General features: G+C 42.6%; 1 protein-coding gene across 2 annotated transcripts in view; it reads right to left on the reverse strand.

Moving 5' to 3' along the window:
• The window catches only part of LOC119449561 (E3 ubiquitin-protein ligase MYCBP2-like), a 208031-nt gene that overhangs the window by 109841 nt on the left and 74361 nt on the right, over positions 1-23829 (reverse strand). The window contains exons 29-38 of one of the 2 annotated variants that reach the window (XM_049665301.1): positions 16820-16916; positions 16314-16509; positions 13397-13647; positions 11180-11419; positions 5358-5450; positions 5120-5215; positions 4541-4750; positions 3582-3713; positions 1849-2027; positions 723-859 (exon numbers count right to left, since the gene is read on the reverse strand). In XM_049665301.1, the coding sequence (XP_049521258.1) occupies positions 723-859; positions 1849-2027; positions 3582-3713; positions 4541-4750; positions 5120-5215; positions 5358-5450; positions 11180-11419; positions 13397-13647; positions 16314-16509; positions 16820-16916 (1631 nt within the window). Of the gene's footprint in view, positions 1-722; positions 860-1848; positions 2028-3581; positions 3714-4540; positions 4751-5119; positions 5216-5357; positions 5454-11179; positions 11420-13396; positions 13648-16313; positions 16510-16819; positions 16917-23829 lie in introns of both variants that reach the window. The other variant, XM_037712753.2, reaches the window with a different exon arrangement.

Raw genomic sequence — 23829 nt, forward strand, 5'->3', positions numbered from 1 at the left:
TCGCTGCGACTAGGCAAAATGGCGCAAACACAAAGAACGCGGCCCGAAGCACAGCAGCCACTCCGTCCGGCCGATGGCACGCAGAAAGGGAGGAAAAGCACAAAAGCAACAAAAGCGCCACCGCTTCAAACTCTTCGCGCCCAGTCGCGGCCTCTGCGCTGTCCGGCGCCGCGTCCGAAAGAGAAAGGGAGAAAGCGCGTGACTGCGCGCTGTTCCTCTTTCGCGGCCGTCGGTGGGGCGGGGCGGCGTTTATTCGCATCAACCGACGCGGGTCGAAAATCGACTCGTAAGAACCGTTCTCTAGCACGTTGCAAAGTAATGGGGCTCGGCCGGGACTACAGGAAAATTGGTATCATCCGAAAATTCGTATTAGCCGTTATCGTATCATCGAGATTCCACTGTATTCCTTAATTATACACGTGTGCACCCGCCGTCTCCTACCACAGTACAAGCCCCGATACGCCTAATAAGTGTACTGGCAGGCCTTCAGCGCTATTTCGGACATACCTGTGGCAATTTGAGCCCTTGGAATCAGGAAAAAGCATGCATTAATTTTTTCGGACTGCCTGATTTTTCGGACATTTTCGCGGCCCCTAGGGAGTCCGAAAAATCAGACGCTACTGTAAATAGCAGATGGCATTTTCTTTGTTCAATGGCAGGAACATTCAGGAGCACCAATAAGGCCAGAGAAGTTCATGACAAAATGAGATCAAATTCCTGACCTTGTTCAGAAGCAGCTTCAGACAGCAGTTGTGCACTAGCCTTGACAATAGTGCCACAGATGTTGAGGACATTTCGACGAGCTTGCAGTTCCATTAAATCACGCATAGCCTGCTGGCTTTCTGTGTCATGAGGTGTGCTACAAAAGAATAAAGGAAGTAAGACATTGCACAATGCACTACACAAGGGCAAGTACAACATCAGCATATAATTAAATCCTTTTACGATGATCTATCAATTTTAATTACGCAACAAATTTAACATCCTACCCAATGAAATTTCATCCAGATAAAATAGCCATTTTTCAAAGCATATCACTGATTTGAGAAACCTTTCAAGTCGGCTCACCAAAGAAGAAAAATAAGTGAGCATGTGTGGAATTAAAAAAACACACACACACACAAGTAACTCTATCTGGAACTTTGGAAATTCTCAATGAGTTCAAGGGCATTTGCTCTATAGATTTCTTTCCAACTGACAACACAGAACCTTGAAATGGACGTGCATGCAGTCAATGTATAGAGTGGAGCCCTTTTGGATTCTAGAAATACACTGGTATGCCATTTTTATTTAGGGGAGACTTGCATAAAGCATTTAAAAAGTGGGCAAATTTACTAAAGAGTTTAGTAAAACACCTCGTGCAAGCTGCCATAGGCGTGCTAAACAAGCAATGATCTTTTTATTTTTCTTATGTCCTCATTCTCATATCACGCAAACTTTTCAGGTGCTTTTGCATTGGTAAGTAAGAGTGGTCTTATGGGGAATCCTCTGGTCATAAATGTTACCAAAGTTACTTTTGTTGTTCAATGCAGTGTCAACAAATTAATGTATTGTATTCTGCCTTTCCTGGACTAACAATTGGTAGTGTGTCTTTCAGTCACTTTCACTAACATCACTTGAGTGAGCAGGGGTGCAATGAGGCCACTGATTCACTTGTTTTCACTTTGCACTTTTGACCCTGTCAATACCTCCAGTAAAAATTTCCATTAATTGTGAACTGGATAATATAAAAAAATTTGCACGGGTGATAATAAGAATGGGCACGTAGCCAACACTCATTTATTGAACACACGAACAGCACAAGGGATTAGTATCCTACATTCACCAGCATTGATGACTTCAAGTTACCTGTAGTAGAGTATCTGAGGTATCTGCCCTCTGGTGTGGTTGGTGCCATTGAAACTCAGGGAGCTGTCGCTGAATGTGAACGTGGTGCCATCAGGGCCTTTCACTTGAGTCACTCCACCATCACCATTATTTGTCCTTGCACCATGGTTTTTCAATCTCAAAGCATACTTTGTGTTCTCCTGAAAGAATACCACAATCAAAACTCATGTAATTTCTCATAAAATATGCCTCACATACAAGAGAATAAACAGTACAATAGGGCTGCAACTGCACCATGAAAATTAATGGTTGCTCTGCAACACACAGAGCCGATGTAATAAAAGCTGTACTAAATACAAGAAAGTTCATAAAAGAAATCCAAAAACGAGTCTTAAGTTGGCTACTGCCTTTTGTTAACCTGTGTTCCTACATGACTTTGTCATACTGAGTACAGTTGAACCCTGATATATCGAACCAACATATAACGAACTATTCTGTATAACGAAAAAGTATAATAAAAGCAGTAAAATTCCCTTGAAAATTTTTGTATGAAATTTTCATTTTATATATCGAATTACCTATATATCGAACTTTTTTGTGATCCCATTCAGATTCAATATATCTGGGTTCGACTGTACCTTGTTTGTGTATCAACCATTTTTCAATGGATGTCTTGAAAAAAAATAAAAATTATTCAGTGAACTAATGTCTCCTGGAAGGAAATCCGACTCACCACGATCGGATAGCGAGCGAATATGTTCGCCCCATGCTATGACACCATCGCCTAGTCGTTCACGTGTACGGTCCAGCAAACGGTGGCATGTTCAAACGATCCGTGTTCGTCCATACCGGTGCCCTGCTCCTAGCCTCGCGAGACGGTCTCGTGAAGCGTGGATTGGCGCATGCGCGGAACGTCCGCATTGCTCACCGGCCCCAACAAGAAGAGGAACAGCCTTTTCCCTTTTGCGCCCACGTAACCCTCCGCCGTCAGGTGGCATTAGCAGCGCAACACTAGCGTCATCTCTCATAATACGCTGCAACTCCACCGCCATAAAGCTACGCGACGAAGCCGGACTACAGGAGACGGGAGCCATGCGGGCAAAACAACATCAGGGGACGCGTGAGGGTCGGGCATCCCCACACCTCTTTGGCTGGTGATCGGCGAGTGGCGTGGACGTATTGCGCATGCACCGACACGCTCTCTGCGAGACAGTCTCACGAGGCTTGGGAGCGGGGCACCGGAATGGACGAACACGATCATCGTTCAGACGCGCCACCAGCCGTGTAACCGTACACGCGAACGACTAGGTGTTAGGTGTCCAGCATGGGGCGAACATATTTGCTCGCTATCCCGTCACGGTAAGTCGGACTTCCTCGATTAGTCGCGTGCTATTGGAATGTTCTATGGGCAGTAATTCAGCTAGCAGGCATTAGTGTATAAAAGGTGCAATAAATGTCTTTTTGATTTTTTGCACTACTGTGTTGTCGTTCCTTTGTGCCAAAAGCTTGTGTGAGACCCCGCAAGGCCAAAGTTAAGCGTCCTCCAAATTTTTAATGTAAGCCCAGAGACAGTTTTGGTTTTGCACACTGTACCGCACAATTGATCGGGCGCTGTATGTAAAGGGGGCTCTTAGTTTGAACTCCGTTTTATTAGAATAAATTTTCGGTCTTCTTGGAGTTCGAATTAACAAAATTCTACTGTACTTAAACATTGCCTTGTGACCAGCTACAGCGCCCCAGCAGCAAGAACTAACCTTGATAGGAATTGGACGGTCAAACTTCACTTCTGCCACATCTGAGTAGCAATCTTCCGGGCCAAACGAGCCCTGAGCTTCACTAATCTGCTTCCATCGTTGCATGTGAGGCAGCTCCCCACCAACACCGCTCTGCAAACACAGGCAAGCTGATCATCACGAGTGATTCTGCACAGCAGTGACTGGCCACACAACACTACACACTGAAGAGCTGACTTCCATATATAAATGCTCAGGTGCTGGCGTCAAGTGCTGCAATGTTTCGCGCAACGCTTTGGATTACGTAGACGTCAACTACAGCCAAGTCTGACATTTTTTTTTTTCTACTTTGGGTTGTACGTTTTTTTGGTTAGTTATGTTTTTTCTCTAACTTCTTTTTTTTTTTTCCAGAACATATGAAAGAGGTTCTACTGTACTAGTCCTTCTGTAGGGTGTCTACTGCAAAGTTACGCGCGCACCAAAAGTTGATACAGTAGTACCTCGTTGATACGATATTCCCAGGAACTGAAAAATAAAACGTAGAATCCGAAAATCGTATTATTCGAAATACATTGATCCTGTAAGACATTGGCTGGGAAAAGAACAACATATTCCGAGAAACGCATTTTGCAGAATCATATCAACGAGATTCCACTGTATAAAACATGATTCTACTATCCTAGTGCACTGGTATGCAAACCAGCAGGAATTACCAGATATAACATGCTCGTGTACACTCACGGCAGTGATATGCTCACTCATAAGCAACCTTAAGGGGCCGAGTGCATCAGTTTAGCTAGCTTGGGCTGCATCAGATAAATTATATCACAAGACATCTTGATCTCAGAATCAAGTTCTACTTCCATTCAACAATCGTAGCATACAATGTTTATCATCTAAAACAAAGAATCTGCAAACTGTGCTACTGGTGTTGCAATATAAAGAATAGATCCCTGAGATGATTCTTCAGCAACACTCACATCATCAAGGAGCTCAAATTCATACTGCCATTCATTGCCAATTCCGCCATAGATGCAAGCACCAGCAATAAGCACTCCAGGTCTATCAACGCTGAAGCAGATGGCATCCGGAGAACCGTTTCCAGTGTTCCACGTTCTGTTCTGGCAGACCCGTGAGAATCGAGACGGAGTGCAGTGGAGTGCTTGCCGGCTGGCGCGCTGTACATCCACCTAAAATATAAGTCAGCAGTTGCAGCACAGCATGAATAAAATTAATTTGTTTCATTACATAAATTGATAGACTGCACTGACTGACCCCTTGATTATTGTAACTTAGTCACTGCAAACAGAAATTATGAGTACCTGCCTGCTGGATACATTTAAGAGAAACCCATGTGACCAAGAGAAAAGCCTCCCCTGCACTCATGTAAAACACCATAAGAAATAAGAAAAATAAATGGACAATACTAAGAAACTTTCCTGCAATCTGAAGTCTTCAGCAATGTTTCACACGCATTCATACTTTCATCATAGCTTGTACTAACCACACACACACACACCTGGCAAGCAAGCCAAATTGAATTAAAGTATGCAACTCACCGCACAACCTATAGTCTGAGATGAAAGTTCAGCAACCACAGCAGAAAGAAAAGCGCATGTGCTGGACACAAGTTTCACAGATGGTTTTTCTGCCTCCTGTGTAAGAAAGTAATTACAAAGAAGCAGTATGTCAGCAAAAGGCACAAAAGAGTCAAAATTTCATGGATAAGACATCTATGTGAAGCCAGTATTTTGGTTTGTTTTGCTTCTGATGAGAGAAACCAGCCTTTCCACTTACATGCTTCAGTACGCTCTGCACAGGGGCAATCACGATACTCAGCAGACGCTCCAGGACATCTCTGAAGCTGCAATTATCAGTGTGATATCCTTCCTTCTGAAAAAGATTTTCACACTATTAAAATCAGCAAAGGACCTAAAAAGGACAACACACAACACAGTGCAGAGGTAGTGTACCTGCTGTGACAAAAACCAAAATGTTCTCCTTTCCAGGTTCGTAGAGCATGAGAAATTGCCACTGAGAAACACCACCACCAGGCCTGTTATCCTTGTAAGCGCTATGAATCAGTTGCAAAAGGTTATGGCACACAGCTTACCTGTGATAAGCTAAACTTTCACTTAGCTTTTCATGGAGGCATTATAAGGAAGTTTTTAGGCTCTGGAGAGAAAGAAGCATTAGTGTGTGTCTATTTTTGTCACAAGTTATCCAAGCATTGAAGTTCATCGTTTTGCATTTTCAAGGCTGTAAAGAATATTTATTCTGCTACATTTGCAATCTTGAAAAATAAATTGATTACAATTGTTTTTCGTGAAGAAAATTGGACAAAAATTGGTCATTCTTCTCTTGAACATACACAAGGGATACTTAAGCGTTCGTTTTTCTTTGGCCTTAGTATGAAATTTTGGGTAAGCCTCCGTGGTTGTTATTCAAGTTGCCATCGGCAATTACTGAAAGACTCAGGTAGACATCAATTTTATTGCTGATTCTTGCCCCGTAGTCTTCTAAGGTCTTTTGGACATGGTAAAAACAGCATCTCGCTTCAAAACATTAAATGGCATTCCTTTTAAATCCTTAAATAACTGTACTCTGTAATGTCTTGTTATATGTGCTGTTTCTGTTTTGTCGCCAGCAATAATAAACAATAAAACCTTGACCCCACACAGCATAGCCTCTTCCTCACATCTTCTTTTCTTAAAATTTGTGAGGTTTTACGTCCAAGAGCCACAACCTTGCTATGAAGAATGCCATTGTGATGGGCCCTTGATTGATTTTTTCAACACAAGATTTGTAACGCACACTGAAAGCATACTAAATTATTGTTTTTGCACTTCAGAGGAATCAAATCAGCAGGAGCTCTACAGCACATGAGCCATTGTAATGAGTAACTGTTTTGCTTGGCAATAAACAAACATAGCAAGGTGAACATGGGTGCAAAAAGAAGTTTTTGAGAATGAATCGAATACGAATCGAATAGCGCCAAATCCAAATCAAATATGAATCAAATAGTACCTGACGTGAATCAAATCAAGTACTGAATATTTTTTCGAACAGTTTGAATAATGCACAGCCTTCTCACTAACCATTTTTACATTTTGGTATTCACAACAATGAAAGGCTTTTGTCATTACACTGCCCAGCATAAAGTATGTCTCATTAAAAGCACAAAGGGAGCATTAGGAACAACTAAACAGATTGTTTGCAAACTCGGGGCTCTTCAGAGCATACACTGTCGTGCATTATCACATAATGCTTTTAAAGGTAATGTTGTGGACCAATTAATAACTGCATATACAGTCGAACCCACTTATAACGATACCGATTTTAACAATATGTCGGTTATAACAATGAGAAGCTGCTGCACCGTCAACTTTTGTATGTTTTCTATGGTGAAATAACACGCTTACTACAATGCCCCCATGCCCCATTATCGGTTGCAACGATGAAGCCTGGCTACTGGGTGTCCATGCCGAAAGGGAATGGAATGCGAACTTCAAAAGAAAAAAAATTGAACCGTTGCATGACGCCGCGCGCTGTCTTCCATCCTTCCCGCATCGCCAGCCTTGCGCGCATCTGTCCCATTGCCCTTCCACCCCTCCGAACACGAATGTGCTGCACTCATAGCTCTACGCCGCGCCACCCTCCGAAACACGAATGGACCGCACCAACTGTGCTGATAGCGCTGGGCTGGCGGTGCACCGCAAATGTGCGACGCAATATAGCCAGGTCCCGCACACTCTCAAGTTCCAACAAACGGCAACAGAGGGCGAAAAAATCGACCGCGCGACCCTGCTAATAAACCAAGCATAGTACGTCATCAAAAAGTTTCCCCAGTGAGTGCCGTAGTCTCCCGCTAGAGGCGCCGTAGTAAGCGCAATTTCAACCTACAAACTTTCTCCCACATGAATCGAAGCATTTTTATTAGATGATAAAGAGTACATAATTATTATTCCTAAGTATACATTGCACTCTTGAGTACTCACTCTGCTTTTGTTTTTCCATTATAAACGCAAAATCACGTTCAGCATCATCGACCTCCCACGTGACCTCTGACCTGGATTTTAAATCTTTACCGGTATTTTCGCGTACACGGCAAGCACAGATTCATTGGTTCGTACACTTATGCTGGTTGCTTATTTTGTGCTAAAACCAGTTTATTGCACTTCGACACCTCGCGTTATTTAACTTGGGGTGAAGTGACGTGTTTGCAAGCGGAGATGTAAGCCTGAAAGCTAGGTTCTGGTCGTGAGCCATGCGGAACAAGTCTGCACTGAAATGGGAGCCGGATTCTGCTGCAACTGAGGATGGCAATAGCGGTGAGTCGTTTAACATCGCTGCTTGAATCGGTATTTAACATTCATCTCGTTAATTCACAGGCGGAGACAAGTTAACAAACTAGATCCTACATTAAATATGGGTAGTCAGGACCCTCTATTGCCGTTTCTGAAATGAACCTTTAGTTGTGAGGCCGTCATTATACACACACTCACGAAAGAGTGGGAGCGATATCGGAACGCATGTCACATTTTTCATCTCGTTGTAGCCGTGGCTATCGGCGACTGAGTAGCCTGGTTAGCCTGGTCAATATCTTTTTTTTTTTTTTCAAGTCCGCTGAAAACTTTTTTCGACCACAAAACCGAATAACCCTTTGGTAAGTTGAAGTCAAAGTACTGAATTGAATGTATTAAATAGTTGCACGCACGGTAATTAACCCGTATTTCGTACTTGTTGGTTCCAATGTTCTTGCTGTTCAGTTTGGTTTACCTTAGCGCATTTATTTTGCAGTAGTGAAGCGGTGCATCACGTTCAGAAAAAGAATGCATCAGTTCTAATAGCTTTATGTCTTTCATGCCTTTGCTTGTGGAACCAGCAGTGTGATTTATTCTAGTGTATATATGGGCACAAAAATGTTCTCATTTATGATCCTAATAAAACTTAAGGTGTTGACACGCATTGTAGTTATGCAGACATAAATATTATGGAAAGTACCAATATTTAATTAACATGCTGCTCAAGCACCCTAGAACAAACAGTGTACATTTGCATGTGCTCTGCAGTCACAAACCATTACAATATATATGTAGGTCACATCTTTTTGCATTTCATATTGCCAAATTGTGTTTTTTTCAATTTCTGATGCAGTCAAAATTTCTGTTCCAGAGGGCACCAGTGTAAAGCAACACACTGCACACATTAAAGAGAAGCTACTACCTGCTACAAGGCCATCGTGTGGACTTTTGCTGCTACTACAAGGTAAACAACACTGGGTTCAGAAATAAATATGCTTGATATATGCTGTATTGGCTTGCTAGTCTTGAGATACATTGCCATTTGTTTGTAGCAGATGATATGAATGTTTGTTCATATTTACGGTGTAGCCTAATTGGTTCGAACATAGAAAACACTACATGAGTTTGGCTAATCTGTGCTGTATCTCATTAGTTACTGTTCTGCCCCAATATAGTCTGCACCAAGCACATCTTGGTCCTCATCACAGGAGCCCTCATATATCTACACCAACAGGAAGGGGCTGGAGCCGAACTCACAAGGCTCTTACACCATGAACAAAGAAGCGGATCCAGAAGTATTTGGATGAGATACCAAGTCTACGTAGGACTGTATCAAGACTGAAAAGCGCCTCAGCCATCATTCCACCAGCACGCATATTGGCAGAGTCATCCAGGTACCTCAACAAAAGAAATTCTTCGTGTTCAGATGCGCCTGCAACCTCTGAACAAGCATGGACGATGCTGGCCAAAAGAGTTCCATCAGTTGGCCCTTCCTTAATCAGCTTCCTGGCCTTGTCAAATTCAATTTGTGCCAAGTATAAATTTTTGCTATGAATGCAAGCTTTTTCATTCCCCATTCTTGCTAGACATCATTCTTCATCCTTACCCAAACATAAAGGTGAACCGATTCTTTGCTCATACTTAATGCCTGTCATTTTCTATTAGCATAACATCTTTGTAGCAGTATTTTCTACTGTACGTTGCCATGTTAAATTCCTCTCCTGAAATAGCAGATGCGGCATCGGCATGTGTCTTGCATTAACCTTTGTACCGTGTGCTATGTAGCATTTCACTTTTCTTAATGTTTTTGGCCTTCAGTGCTTGCAGAGCAGAATGGCTTCTTTCTTGAATGCCAGCTTTCTCATTCCCATATTTAATTCTTGGTATAGTTCAGAATTTCTCTTCTTGCTCAATAGCCTGAGTTTTTCCGCAAGCTACACTGAAGTGATTGATTGCAGAATCTTGTTGCAGAAACTTGGTCGTGGTCGCTGTGTTACGTTTCTTGGATTTGGGGGGCCTGGTAAGTTGCATTGGGATGCAGTCGCTCGAGATAAGCACCTGCTCCTGCAGTCCGCACAGCGACATAGACTCCCGATTTACACGAACCGTGATTGGTGCTTCCCATTCAATCCTTTCCTGCTGCAGCCGTGTGAAAGTTTTGCTTGTGGCCTTCGTTGGCCGCAATTTGGCTTCAACAGAGACCAGCATACATGCTTACATGGTCTGAAGTGTATGAAGTTGATAGCCAAATGGGTGGAAAGGCCCACAAAAGTGGCTGCCGAAGGTGATGCCCAAGAAACCGACTTGTCCATACTGAGACAAAGTGGGGCACCAAGTGTGAGCCACATATTAGCGGCCCCCGAAAGAAAAGAAACGTGCAGGCTTGAAAGGAGTTTATGTCATGCGCTAAGCATTGTTCGCCGCCACTGCGCGTCCATAGAAGGCTGCGGGCTCAGCTTTTCCGAGTCACTCGACAATGTTGAAAAGTGTATGCTGAACAATGCTTTGAAAATGAAAAAGCAGAAGAAGATCGGCGACTATTTCTTGTGCTAATATGCCCGCTGTACATGTATTTAGAAAGTAAAGAACACTTTTTTTAATGAGGTGCGTTTTGTACATTGTCAAATTCTTTAAATGCTCTATAACCAATTACTCGACATAACGAACTGATTCCAGTTTTTCTGCGAGTTCGATATATGCGGGTTTGACTGTACCAGCAAATCTCCTCCCGTGTTGTTGCATGCCGAATTCACAGCTATCGCCGCCAAACAAATTGCGATAAGCACCTTCAGCTGTCTGTTTTACAGTGCGTGGGCGTAGTGCCATTGCTAGCGTACTGCACGCCTTTAGTAGGTGATAATCTAAATGCGCCGTCGTTCCCTGATGCAGGCAGCGCGATGTAAGCGTCTGTTTCACTTCGACGGCATCTGGTGTTGCCCACCAGCTTGATTTTGTTTCGTTTTCTCATCACCGTTTTAATACACTACTCAATATGAGAACGACAGAACAAGTCTCGTGCTGCCGAGGCCCCACAACTTGACACGCGTCTCATGTCTCTTGCGCAACGATTCGCGCAACGTTTCGCCATGTCAACTACAGTTGAGTCTGTCAAATTTTTCAGTAACTTCGGATCGTTTGTTTTTCGGTTAGCCCGTCTTTTTTTTCTCACATTTTTTTCCAGAACATATGAACGAGGTTCTACTGCATTTGATTCGTTATTCGAAAATTTCAAATAATTGCACACCCCTAAAAGATGAACCTAAAGCTATATGAATGGTAAAACATTTTAGAAAGCTGGCAGTGAACTGCACCCACCAGTGTCTTTCGTGCTACAACTTCAACAAGCAAGGGGTAGACAGCGGATGAGTCTGCAACATCAGGAAGCTGGGTTCCAGTGCTTGGGCTCTCTGGTGAGCAAGGCCCCTCAATGCAGGGCCGAGTCTCTCTGTCCAAGCTTGGTGGTAGAAGGCAGGTCAGCTGAGCAGCAGGGGAACAGAGTGAAGACAGCACAGCCGCCAGAAGTCGGTCACCAAAATCTTGACTGCTGCGCTGTGCCTGCGAAGAGATGAGGATGCATGAGCAGCGAAGTTGCAAAAGCCAAATTGTCAATTAGGCAGTGAAATAATTATGCCCAAGGCAGGGGAGGAACAGAGGCTATCATCTGAAGGAGCCAAACAAGGGATACGAGCTCATGACCGAGCTCCATGCGGGGTGGTGCATGCCTTTCAAGAGATGTTGCGTCGGAGGTAACACAATGGCCCAATTTATTTTTTTGTTCCTTCTTTGATTGTGTTAAATTTGTTTATGAGAAAGGCATGTGAATTGCAGAAATTAAGGTTCCCACAAAGTAATCTCAATCCTTTAAAAATTAACTATGTTTTTGCATGCTAATTAAACGCTTGGTTTTCCATCACAGGGTTAAGAGAATGCAGATGGACATCCTATGCAGAGAGAGTCCTGCAGTAACACAGAAAATTTTGAAAGTGTACACTTTCAGTAGATACTGCTTTGCCCTGCCGAGGAAGACGCAGGTTCTAGATGAAAGGTAGAAAACAGGTACAGACTTGGTAATTTAAGATAATGAAGATTTTTATAAAATAATAGATATAAATCTGGACATAATGTGGTAGTAATATTGACAGAAAAAGCACACATGTAATGAAGTTTAACTACACCACCTAACCATAGTGTTAATAAATATCCTTATACGCATATCACTACAGCTTTAACAAAAGTTAAGAAAGTCCAAAAACATGGCTGCCGATATGCATCACACCAAAGCATGAAGTCGGGGCTGGCCTGTAATGAGGGCATAATTGATTCATACAAGCTTGTGCATTTGAAACTTGTGAAGCACTCCTGTCCTCCTGTCAAATACAGTAAAACCTCGTTAATATGTACTGTAGTTGGCGGGGAACGTGGATCAGGTACGCTAGGCACCAAATGATGCCCTATTCAACCGACGACAGATGAGCGGCGATAGACTGACGAGCTTAAAAAAATTGTTAATTCTCACTCAAACACACACACGCAGACAAGTTTTATTTACGAGCAGGTAGCAAGACGTGTGGTTTTCACTTGCCGCCGCGGCAGCTTTGCAGCGACGATGGCATCCTCCAACTCGGCAAGGCCGCAAGACAGTTTCTCCATCAAGCCCAACTTCTCTGCGAATGCCCTCATGATGGTCAACGAACTAGCCGCTTTGGATACCGAAGAGCCATCATCCACGTCGACGACGTGAAAGCGCTAGAAGCTATGGGAGCAGGAAACATGTCATGGATACCATACTTTGACGTCACTATCAGTGGTGACTGCAGTCCACGAAAGGTCTTTACATAGCAAAACAGCACCGCTATTTTGCTATGTATGGTCTGCGCGCATGTCAGTTCGCCGACTGTACTAACCAAAAAATGCAGTAAATACTACGCACTAACCGTTCACATGCGTTAAGCGACTACGGCTTAAGAGGTCAGCCAATACGTTAGGTTTAACGGCGAGAGAGTGGTGGATTCTTTACGACTATATTTAAGCTAGAATTACTTATTAAGCAGGTACGTATTAACGAGGTTTTACTCTGCGAGGTTTTACCTCTTATTCAGACCACTAACTCTGACCCAAGGAAAAGGTTCAGATAAAAAAGGGAAGTACATCTCAAGCTATGGACTGATAACAGTGGCACACATTACAATGGTGGCACACAGTGAAGTGGTATACGTCGTATGTGGACATACAAGCAATGGACCAATATTGTTTCCATCAGCACCCCGGCTATTATCACCAAACGGGTAGCTAGGCATAAGTACATGTACTCTGGAATGACTGGCCAAGCTCATAGCTACATTTAGGACTAGTAGGTGCTTGGACCACAATAAATATCTGTCTTGTTATCAGTCCACTGAACCTCTCAGTTACACAACATAGTGGCAGCAGTGCCACTATAGCACAGTATGATTAGTGATGCGAAAGACAGCTTTGAGTAACTTTGGCCATGGCTCAAAATAGCCAAGGGATGAAAATGTCCTATCCACTCACAGGTTCAACAAGCTCGCAGAGGCCACGCCATTTGAGTGTGGTGCTTGGGTAGAAGGTATGGTAGCAGGCCATGAAGGCAGCTTCACATTCCTCCAGCAGGGTCGCCTGCATAGCAGCCCCTTGCCCAAGAAGGCCCTCAGCATCCTCTGGTAGGCTGCTGCCTCCTGAGAGGATGCAGCTTAGAAGGCTCTGCGTATCTGCCACGCATTCTGCCATTCGCGATGACTCAGGCTGCACCTTCTTGGACAGAGCTGCAATTAAAAACATGAGTTCCTGTCAGTATTTAAAGAGTTAAGGAAGTAGGAAATGACACAATAGGAATCCGAAAGAAGTGAAAAAGAAAAGCCCCAATCGTCAACTTTACCCTTAATGTTAAAAGAGAGTCCACGTGTTCAGTCACTATTCAGACAAGCAACTTAACACAACTAAGGCAAGAGAACAGAAAGCTGAGAATCATGACAAAAGCTTTTCATAGACTGTTCTATTTACTCATTGAGCAATGAAGGTTCGTGATAAATTTCTCCATAGATTGTCCTACTTACTGACTGAATAATGAAGTTTACATAGCACACACCACAAAAATTTGTTCGTGAAACTTATAAATGTGAATACACTGCATTTATGCAGCAAAACAAGTTCAAAATCTCGTCTGCCTTGTTGCAAAAAAGAAAAAAAAAAATGACAGCGTCTTAGCCACCTACTTTCATCTAGCCGAGGTAAAAAAGTCCAGCCAATATTAAGCAGCACTACGTAGTTTCTGCCTTCAAAAACAGACAGAACAAAAGCACATCACATAAAAAAAAATGCACATACCACTTTCTGCACATTTTTCCCGGCTTTGGATTTCACTTCTCAATTTAGTTGCACTATGTTGTCATGTGAGGAATGAAATCCGAATAGTGCTACTGTATATGTTGTGTTGTAGTATCAGCAGCTGCGTCATAGTTCCCACTACACACTGCACAGGCATGAAGTTTTCTTTCTAACCTGGCTCTGTTCCCTTTCCATTCTCTCTATCCTGGATTACTATATAAATGCCCTTCAATTGATAATAATTGTTGGTTCTTGCTTGTCTTGTTCCAAGGCATGTACATATGTTCCGTTCCTGCTATGGCTTGCTGGCTGCGGCTATGCTGCAAGTTCTTTGGATAGTGTCTGGTCTATTAAAACAGTCATAATCACAGTGTGAACACTGCAACACGAAGGTATATGGGCATTACCACTGATAAAATGTACAACTAAAGACACCTACTGCGACATGAAAATTTAAATTAGGTTTACTTCATCTGAGTAGTACCAGAAACATTTGTATGTGGCAGATACCAAAATACTTGCAAAATGCCTCCACAAATCACACTCTGCCATGTTTCATGCATAGCATAGATGTCTCTATGGTCGAATCAAATTTATGACGATCTTGCGCATAGTGATAAATCGATAATAAAAACCAAAATTAAGTTACCTAACTAATTCAGGGCCCAGATTATTGAAATTCAGTCCAAATACATTAACCACTTTTCACTGCATAGTACTGACACAGCATACAAATCAGACCTGCTTTCTGGTGATGGTGCAGTCGGGGGACTCAAGAAAAATAAGTAGGCACACTAATACAAGGTGATATAAAGTACCCCATGAATTACTGGGACTCAGTAGGGATTGCCAGAAAGACCGAATAATCGAGAGTCCATGAAAAATTCACCAAGAAAAAAAAATTATCTTAATTATGAAAATTACCAAGAAAGCTTGTGACATGGTGCTGCTTACACACATATTTACATGCGACTACGTCCGCCTATATTTCAGTCATTTCATGCTGTCGTTATAGACGGAAGAAGTAAAGTACAAGCATTTTGCACCAAATTTTCAACTCCTAGCAACTTGAACAGAGGTGCAGCACTTCTCTCGCTTCATCGCAGCCTATGTCATCAGCACAATTGCAGGGTGATGAAACTGAGCAACACCAATTTGTAACAGAAGTGAACAAAGACACCCAAGACCATGTCATTATTTAATTACATTAAGTAAAAAACATTGAACATGCAAAATGTGCACGGTGTATACTGAAATCTGCAAGCTCGCAAGGTCTGCCTTGGCTTGTCCCACTGACTAGGCCAGTGACTACTAGATTAACTAGGCTATGAACTAAGCAAGAAGAGCAGCATTTTTTTGCTAGCTTCTGTTTCAAGGAGGCACTAGCAATGTAGCAAAACAAGAACCTCTCACTTTCTGTTCAAAGCAGTGCCAATTTTCATGCAGTGATGCAGGTGTAGTCAGAAAAATAGAACAGCATGCTGTAGCTATGTGGAGGAAGTGGTGGTGCCGTGGTAATACTTGAACAATCAACAAGCACATCTGAAAAATCATTCAGTGACTGCAACTGACATGGAAAGTTTAGTTCATTCCTAATCTAATGCATAAATGAAAACACCTCATAAACTAAGCATATCCTGGTAAATATTACCTTCTGGCATGGTCTATAATTGCTCTCCGCCAGCTGTCGAGGTGGCACTTTATTCTCTCAATGGCTCATTGATCACAACGATGATCAAAAGGCATTCCCCCATGTATCGGCTTCATGTCAAATAATGGTTTGCCTGCCAAAGTTTATTGGTTGCAAAAATTTGTACTGCCATCTAAAAACTGGATCGCCATAAACATGACACTGCTGCCACTACACTGAAACAGTAACTGAACCTATCAGCCTCACATATAAAGCAGGGGTGACTTCGCATCAAAAGATTCTTTGGGGAAAATCTCACCTCACATTTGAATAAATACAATATCTTTGCTGTGCCTTCTTTTTTTGTTTTTCATCTATGTGCTTCCACTGTCTACATAATGCCCTCTGGGTCCTTATTCATAAAATGAACAATGATGACGATCACACATCCCAATGTGGAGGAAAAGCACTTACGTCCAATGGGGTACACCTCGTTAATGTATATGCGAAGCAGATGCAGGGATGCGGCACAGATGTAGAGCAGCCTTCGCAGGTCTAAAAGCAGAGCCTTGCCCAATGAAGATGATGGGCTGTCAGCAAGCTCACACATGCCTGCCCTAAATGACTTCCAGCCCCAATTCAACAGCTTTAGCAAAGACTGAAAGCATTCCTGCAAAAAAAAAAAAAATAAGCAGTAATCAAGGCTCCAACCCAGTTTCCTCATGGTTAGAAACCTCACTAACAACAGTACAGTTGAAATTCATTATAATAAAAACATTTACAGCAGCTATTTGGGTAAACCAAAGCAACCTTGGTACACAACACCTTCCATTGAGAGTACCTTATATAAGGAACTAATAACATGATATTCAGCATTCTATCTGATGCAGCAAATGTTAGCAAGCTTAAACATTTTTTTTAAAACCCGACCAGAACTGATTGAGCCGTTAAAAAGATGTGCGAAACTCAAGCTCTCTAACCAATGTGACCGTTTTGGAGAACTTGTGGCTCAGGATGGTAACAGATTCAGACTGGTCTGCAGGCTGGCCTGAAGTTTGCACATCTGGTGTAATGACCCTGAAAGAAAAAAAAAGAAGAAGAGGCAATGATTTAAGTAACCAGAGCACAAAATGTACTTTGTGGAGACCAAGAACGCCACACAACTGGCACTGCAAACCCAAACATAAGATAGCTTTGAGCCCGCCCTGTCATCACCACTTCTGCAGTGTAGCAAATAGCGAAATATTGTTTTCAAATCTCCAGTGCAGTAAGTAGCAAGAGTAGCATTTGTGCACATATAAATCAGCCAACCTTTGATTATATGAACTCTAATGATTCATAAATCTAATTTATTCGAGCAAACATCAGCCTTTCCACTGACCTGCTATGTTTCTTGATGCATTTAAGAAGTACCATTAATATAAGCATTAGTGGTCAGATTGACCAAAATGATGCAACTCATAAAGATTGCAATGATATGACCTGCTAAGAAAATTTGTCTAGAAAGTTAAAGGGGTCCTGAATCACCCCTCAGGCTTGGTGAAAAAATTGTCCGCGAATAGCATATGCTGATGTGAACATCTCAGCCAAGTTTTGTAGTTGTGCGCCACGTCTGGAGCTCGCAAGTGGAATGCAAAGTCCGTTTTCTGAAATGCTCCCTTTTTAACAGAAACCTGCTCCTCACTCTTTTCTGAAGCCTTATTTCGTAATACAGTCAAACCTCAATATAATGAACCTCAATTTAACAAAATTTGCAATGTAACGAACTATTTTCACTTCCCAATCTTAGTTACATCGAAAACTGTGTATTGAAAACCTCACGATTTAACGAAGTAACTACGTAACACGGTTTTCATTTAACGAAGTTTTCGGCCATTTCAAGCTTGTACTTGGAGCTTGTATGGCTAGTAAATCTAGCAAAAAACTATGTCGGCCGAGGCAAAAGTTACATCAAGTGTCCTTCAGCCTGAAACATTGGAGCGGCAAAACCGCTGTCAAAGCACACTTAGCCATTAAACGTCTAAACTTTGCAGTAAAGCCAGCCTCTCAGTAGCAAGGGGCACGGGTTTGAGGACAGCAAGGGTGCGCTTTTTTCGCAGCGCCACTACCAATTCTGAGAAAATTGCTTGACAGCAAGGGCGATGAGTGACGACTAGCACAGTTGGGCATTTAATGCGGTATAATAAGCACAGGCTGGATAGGAGAGCTAGAGAGAATTACTCAATTTTCCGAGTTAACATGAGCAAAATGCACATTTTAGTATAACGGCTTACTTACTAGTCTAGTTTATTAATATTGATAATGCAATTGCCATGTTCCAACATAAAAAATTAACCCAACTTGCTAATAAATGCATGTGCATATCATTATTCGATATTCAATTTGAAGCTAAGTATTCATATTCGATTCGTATTCGAACATTTTGATATTCGTACACCCCTTTTAATGTCTTGACTTAGATAAAAAGTGGTTCAGAGACCCTTTAAACACTGGTGAATCACTCATCCATGTGAATTAAATTTGTAAAACCTGCTCAATGACAAATCTTTTTAGTAAAGTTTTCAAGAGCTTTTGTGTCAGCACATGCCATGCATTACTTGAGATTCTAAAGCAAGCATAACAATGTGCTTTGTGTAGGTTTCTAAATTCTTTTTCTTCAACTGTATTTTGTACAATATCAGGCAATTCAAACTCCTCAAAAGAATTCTTAAGGCTGTTTCACATGCTGCGATTGGGGCGATGAAAATCGATGCAGTCGCACGCGTCGCAATGCTATTTTTAGAGGGCTCATTTCACATGATTGCGATTTCAACAATGCGCCTGGTGCGACGCCCAGGGTTGCTTGCTTGCTGCCAAATTTTATGGCATACTTTGCATAATTTTTCAAATCTAATGAAAAAAAACCAGCGAGTTACACAATTATTGACCAGTCTTCATTACGAGCAAAATATTATGTGTGTTTTGTGATTTAAAAATGCTTCAAAGTTTAATTTGTTTTTGGAATGCGCAACGACTGTTTCTGAAGTGCAGTGCGAGGAGACATGATGGACGTAAACAGCTGTTTGCAGCTGGTCATTCAGCGCTGTGTGCTGTCTCGTGTGTCTTTTATGTCCGTGTCGTTCTGCCTGCGCTACAACAAACTAAAAGAGGACCTATCACCAAGCCCATATAGCTGTAATTGTCGCATATGCAGTATTTGGAATTCAGCTGCAGTGAAGTCATGATGTCGACGCAGAAAGACCCTTGCGCTGCCCGTACTTAACATCAGCTTCTGAAGAAAGGATGTGTGTATATTGCTTGTAATTGCGCACAAGCGGTTCCTGCTGCTAGCAATATTCTTGCACCAACCCTGAAAGCTCACATCTGCCCTTGAAGCAAGACGCAAATGATCTGCGTGTGATTACTGAACGTGCAATGGAATTTGTGTTGTGAATTTCAGTCTTAGCGCCAGCCTGGTTCATCCATCGCAGCGCATGTGCTGTAATTATGTACAGAAGTCCTCTCTGAATATTTCGAAAGGCGTAAAGCCGACACCACATTTTTTAGGAGCTGCAGTCACTTGTGTACGTAGCATCATAGCATTCTAACAGACATGGCCATCGTCTACTTTCTCGTCCTATGTCTCGCACTGGTTAGTATACTGTGAATCTGTATCAAGAAGCTTAAGTCAATATGCTGCAGTACATAGTGCAGCGGCATAGCCCCACGGAAAACATTAAATACCTTGTTAGGAGTATGTGTGTTTGTTTAATAAAAAAATAGAACGCTAAAATTTTGTATTCGTAGAGGCAAGCATAAAGTATGAAGCTATCGAAACTACCCGCCAATGACATGTGTGTGCTTCTGCCTGCTTTAGCACATTATCTAAAAGTGGGGCTAGTCATGCTAGTCATGTACTTAACCTGTATTAGACCAAGGAAGGAAGGAAGGAAAATAAGAGGCGAAAGGCAGAGAGGTTAACCAGGTTAAGTGTCCGGTTGGCTTCTCTGCACGGGGGGATGGGGTAAGGGCAGAAAAGATGAGAAAACCAGAGAAGATTAAAAAGAAGAAAAAGAAAACAAAAAAGAACAAAAAAACAACACATCTGTCCGCACAATTCTATAGTTTTTCATGTAGTCCTGTTTCTTTCAAAAAGCGTACTAGCGCTTTTAAAGCAGTTCGTTCCGACGTCGGCTGGGACCATGGACCAAGAATTCTGGCTTCCGTAAGGGGACGGCTGTCTATCTTGTCGAGCGTGGTTCTGAGGACTTTCCTTTGTGCACTAAAACGACGACAATCACACAGAAGATGTGCTATCGTCTCTTTGCACCCGCAAGTTTCACAATCTGGACTTGTGGCCATTCCCATCAGGTAGGAGTACGCGTTGGTGAATGCTACGCCAAGTCTTAGGCGACAAATGAGAGTTACCTCCCGTCGTGGTAAGCCATGTGGAAGGCGGAACTTCAAATCAATCAGGATCCAGGGAACAGAGGCGCTGGTTTTTAAAGTCCGTTGAATTCCAGTGGGCTAACGTAAGCTCGCGAGCAAGCGCACGGAGCTTTCTTGCTGCGTCTGTTCTGGACATAGGGATAGCGACGCAATCGGTACTGGTATGTGAAGATCGAGCGGCTGCGTCCGCTTGCTCGTTTCCAAAGATACCACAGTGACTTGGCAGCCACTGAAAGAAAATGTCATGTCCTTTGTCAACTGCCTGATGGTAAATTTCGCGTGTGTCCGCGACAAGGCGTTCGTGGGGTCCACGGCGTAGTGCAGAGAGCAAACTCTGGAGGGCGGCCTTGGAATCGCAGAAGATAGACCATTTCTGGGGCGGTTCCTGTTCAATAAATTTCATTGCTGCACGCAGAGCTGTAAGTTCGACAGCCGTCGTCGATGTCAAGTGCGATGTCCGGAATTTTATTACTGTAGATTTTGCTGGGACAAATACTGCAGCTGCTGAACTGGAGTGCATGACCGACCCATCTGTGTAAACATGTAAGCGGTCACTGTGGACCTCATGTAGTAGCAATAATGCTGCCTGCTTCAATGCTGCTGACGGCATTTGTGCCTTCTTATTCACGCCTGGAATGGTGAGGCATATTCGAGGTGAATGCAGAGACCACAGTGGTAACGAAGGCCATGCTGCAGGGACGTAATTAGATGGTAGCGATGCTCCGTGTATAGTCAGGAGACGGCTAAAACTCGTATGCGGCCTAGTTGTTGGCAGGCAAGCAAGATGGTGAAAGGGCGTCCTTGCGGCATGTCGAATGTGCACTCTTAGAGCGTCGACTGCAAAGTATGTTGATACAGGGTGGTCACATGCTATGGCGATTGTGGCCGCTGTGGATGCACACTTAGGGAGGCCGAGGCACGTCCGTAGAACTTGGGCTTGCATACTCTGGAGTGTTCGGTGGTTCGTTTTACTGGTGCTTCCCAGCACGGGCAGGCTGTATCTTAGGAAGCCCATAAATAATGCATGGTACAGATGTAGCATCGATTGCACAGACGCACCCCAAGACTTTCCGCCGACAAATTTGAATACATGTGCTATTGCAGTCAACCTCTTTTTCATATATGAAATATGTGGCGTCCAAGACAAATCACGATCGATGATGACTCCAAGGAAACGGTGTTTTGTTTCGTAAGCAATTCCTTGTCCATTTATGCGTATAACATATGGAGTCATTGATTTGCGCGTAAATGCGACTAATCGGCACTTTTCGGAGGATAATTCTAGGCCTTTCATACGCAGATAGGACGACGTTTGTGTGACCGCCTTCTGCAGTCTCGCTCGTATCTGCGGACGAGTTACGCCGTCTGCCCAGATGCAGATATCATCTGCATAGATGGATATATGAACCGTCCTTGGCAATGATCCAACAAGGCCTAGCAGTGCTACGTTGAAGAGCGTGGGGCTTAACACTCCGCCTTGTGGCACACCTTTGCTGGTGACATGGTGGGATGTCATTCCATCTTCTGTAAGTACGAAGAAGGATCTATCCTCCAAATAGCTGTGAATCCAGCGCACTGCACGGCCACCAATGCCCACATCGATCAAAGCATCGAGGATTGCTTGGTGCGCTACAAAATGTGCATCTTATTATGTGCAAGTGTTTGTATCATGTATTAGACCAATGTTAAGAGCCTGCTAATAGGAGCCATTTCAAACTAAATTATTTGACCAAAATAAAAAAGTGCAAGGAAAGCATCAAGGTACAATCTAATCTGGTATGCTTGAACGGATTGTATTAGCAAAGCTTTATGGCTCCCTGATTTGCCTGCATTAACCCAATGCTGAAAACAGGGGAAGCTGATTCCCTTTCTTGCTGTTGAAAAGTTGCTTGAATGTCAATAACATACTACATATGTTCTGAGGGAAAGTGAGGGGCACTGACAATATGTCTAATCTTTTGTATAAGCTTTCTTCAAGAACAAGAATGATATAAAACTATTTACCTTTGCAAGTCTTAGAATCGAAACATTGTTAAATTTTCGAGGAGACCTAATTAAATTTTTATGACATAGTCAATAAAAAGTGTGCCTAAGTAAGAGTACAGACTGAACACACTTGAGTGGTTGAGTGGTCAGCTGTGGAATGCAACAGTCTCCATTGCTGCTACCTCAAGGTAACTGCTAGGTTTCATGTGTGTTTCTCTATAGACCATGTATCTGGCAAGGGAAATGATTATGTATGGTCCCATTGCAGCGTTGGCCTGTCCTTTTTTTTTTTTTTGCAATAGGTGGCAGCCAACTGATTCTGTCTGTTCATGTATTTAGCATTAATGTGCATCTTATTATGTGCAAGTGTTTGTATCATGTTCTGATTGTTGCATTTGGAGTGATGCAAGCATCTTTTTTATTAATATATTGCACCACAGTCATTTATTCAACTTTGTATAGAAATGTACAAAATGTGGCCACCCAGTAATGGCCAAGATAGCCAGCAGCATTGGCAAAAAATATGATGCAGATCCAATGCACTTGCTGGAATCGACATGAGGCGAGCCTTTCACACAACGGTCATTAAATTCTATATAACTGCAATGTGTACAGTTGTCCTTATTTCATCCGATGCAACACATACTCATATGGAATGCTTGCTTGTGCATCGCACAGGCCAAATAATGTAGTGTATACATAGCTCAAAGAACTCACTCAAACGTCGGCTCACTAAGACTTGGACCTTGAGGCTGAGTTCGTGTGAGCATGGCTGAGTAAACTTTTGGTGAATATTGCCACGTGATAGTCAGCTATAATTTTGATTAGTACGAATCAAAGCAAGCTCAGCTGAGTATAATTTTGGTGAACATGTCAGAGCAAGCTCAGCTTGGTATAATTTTGGTGAATATGCCTCAGAACAAGCTCAGCTGAGCATAATTTGGTGAATATGACTCAGAACAAGCTCAGCTGAGCATAATTTGGTGAATATGACTCAGAGCAAGATCGGCTAAGTAGAATTTTGGTGAATACGACTCAGAGCAAGCTCGGCTGAGTAGAATTTTAATGAATGTGAGTCAGAGCAAGCTTAGCTGAGTATAACTTTGGTGAATACGAGTCAAAGCAAGCTCGGCTGAGTAGAAATGTGGTGAATTTGAGTCACAGCAAGTTCGGCTGAGTAATGATGGGATATGGTTATACGAGTTTATGCAGTAATACATGTAATTGCAAACTCATTAGCAACATTGCCTCCATCTTGTTGGGCATGGCCTATGCCTCGTGATGCATCTGCACACTTTATGAGCTGTGGACATGCAAGAACCACCCACACTTGAAAAGATATCATTCACAGGAAGGGATGTAACCGGCTGACTTCACTGCACAATTTTGATCTGCTTTTTAATGTGTTATCTACTGCTTATAAAAACAAGGAGTTTGCCTGCTTTTCACATTGTTGCATGCATTTTACAAGAAGTAGAGAGAGGGAAACAAGGAAAGGAAAGGATGTTTATGGCGAAGTAGTTTCTTAAAATACTGCGATATGTTACGACCAGCATAAACAAAAGAAATTCGATGC

The sequence above is a fragment of the Dermacentor silvarum genome, chromosome 4 (genome assembly GCF_013339745.2).
Source record: "Dermacentor silvarum isolate Dsil-2018 chromosome 4, BIME_Dsil_1.4, whole genome shotgun sequence".
Taxonomy (NCBI): Eukaryota; Metazoa; Arthropoda; class Arachnida; order Ixodida; family Ixodidae; genus Dermacentor; species Dermacentor silvarum.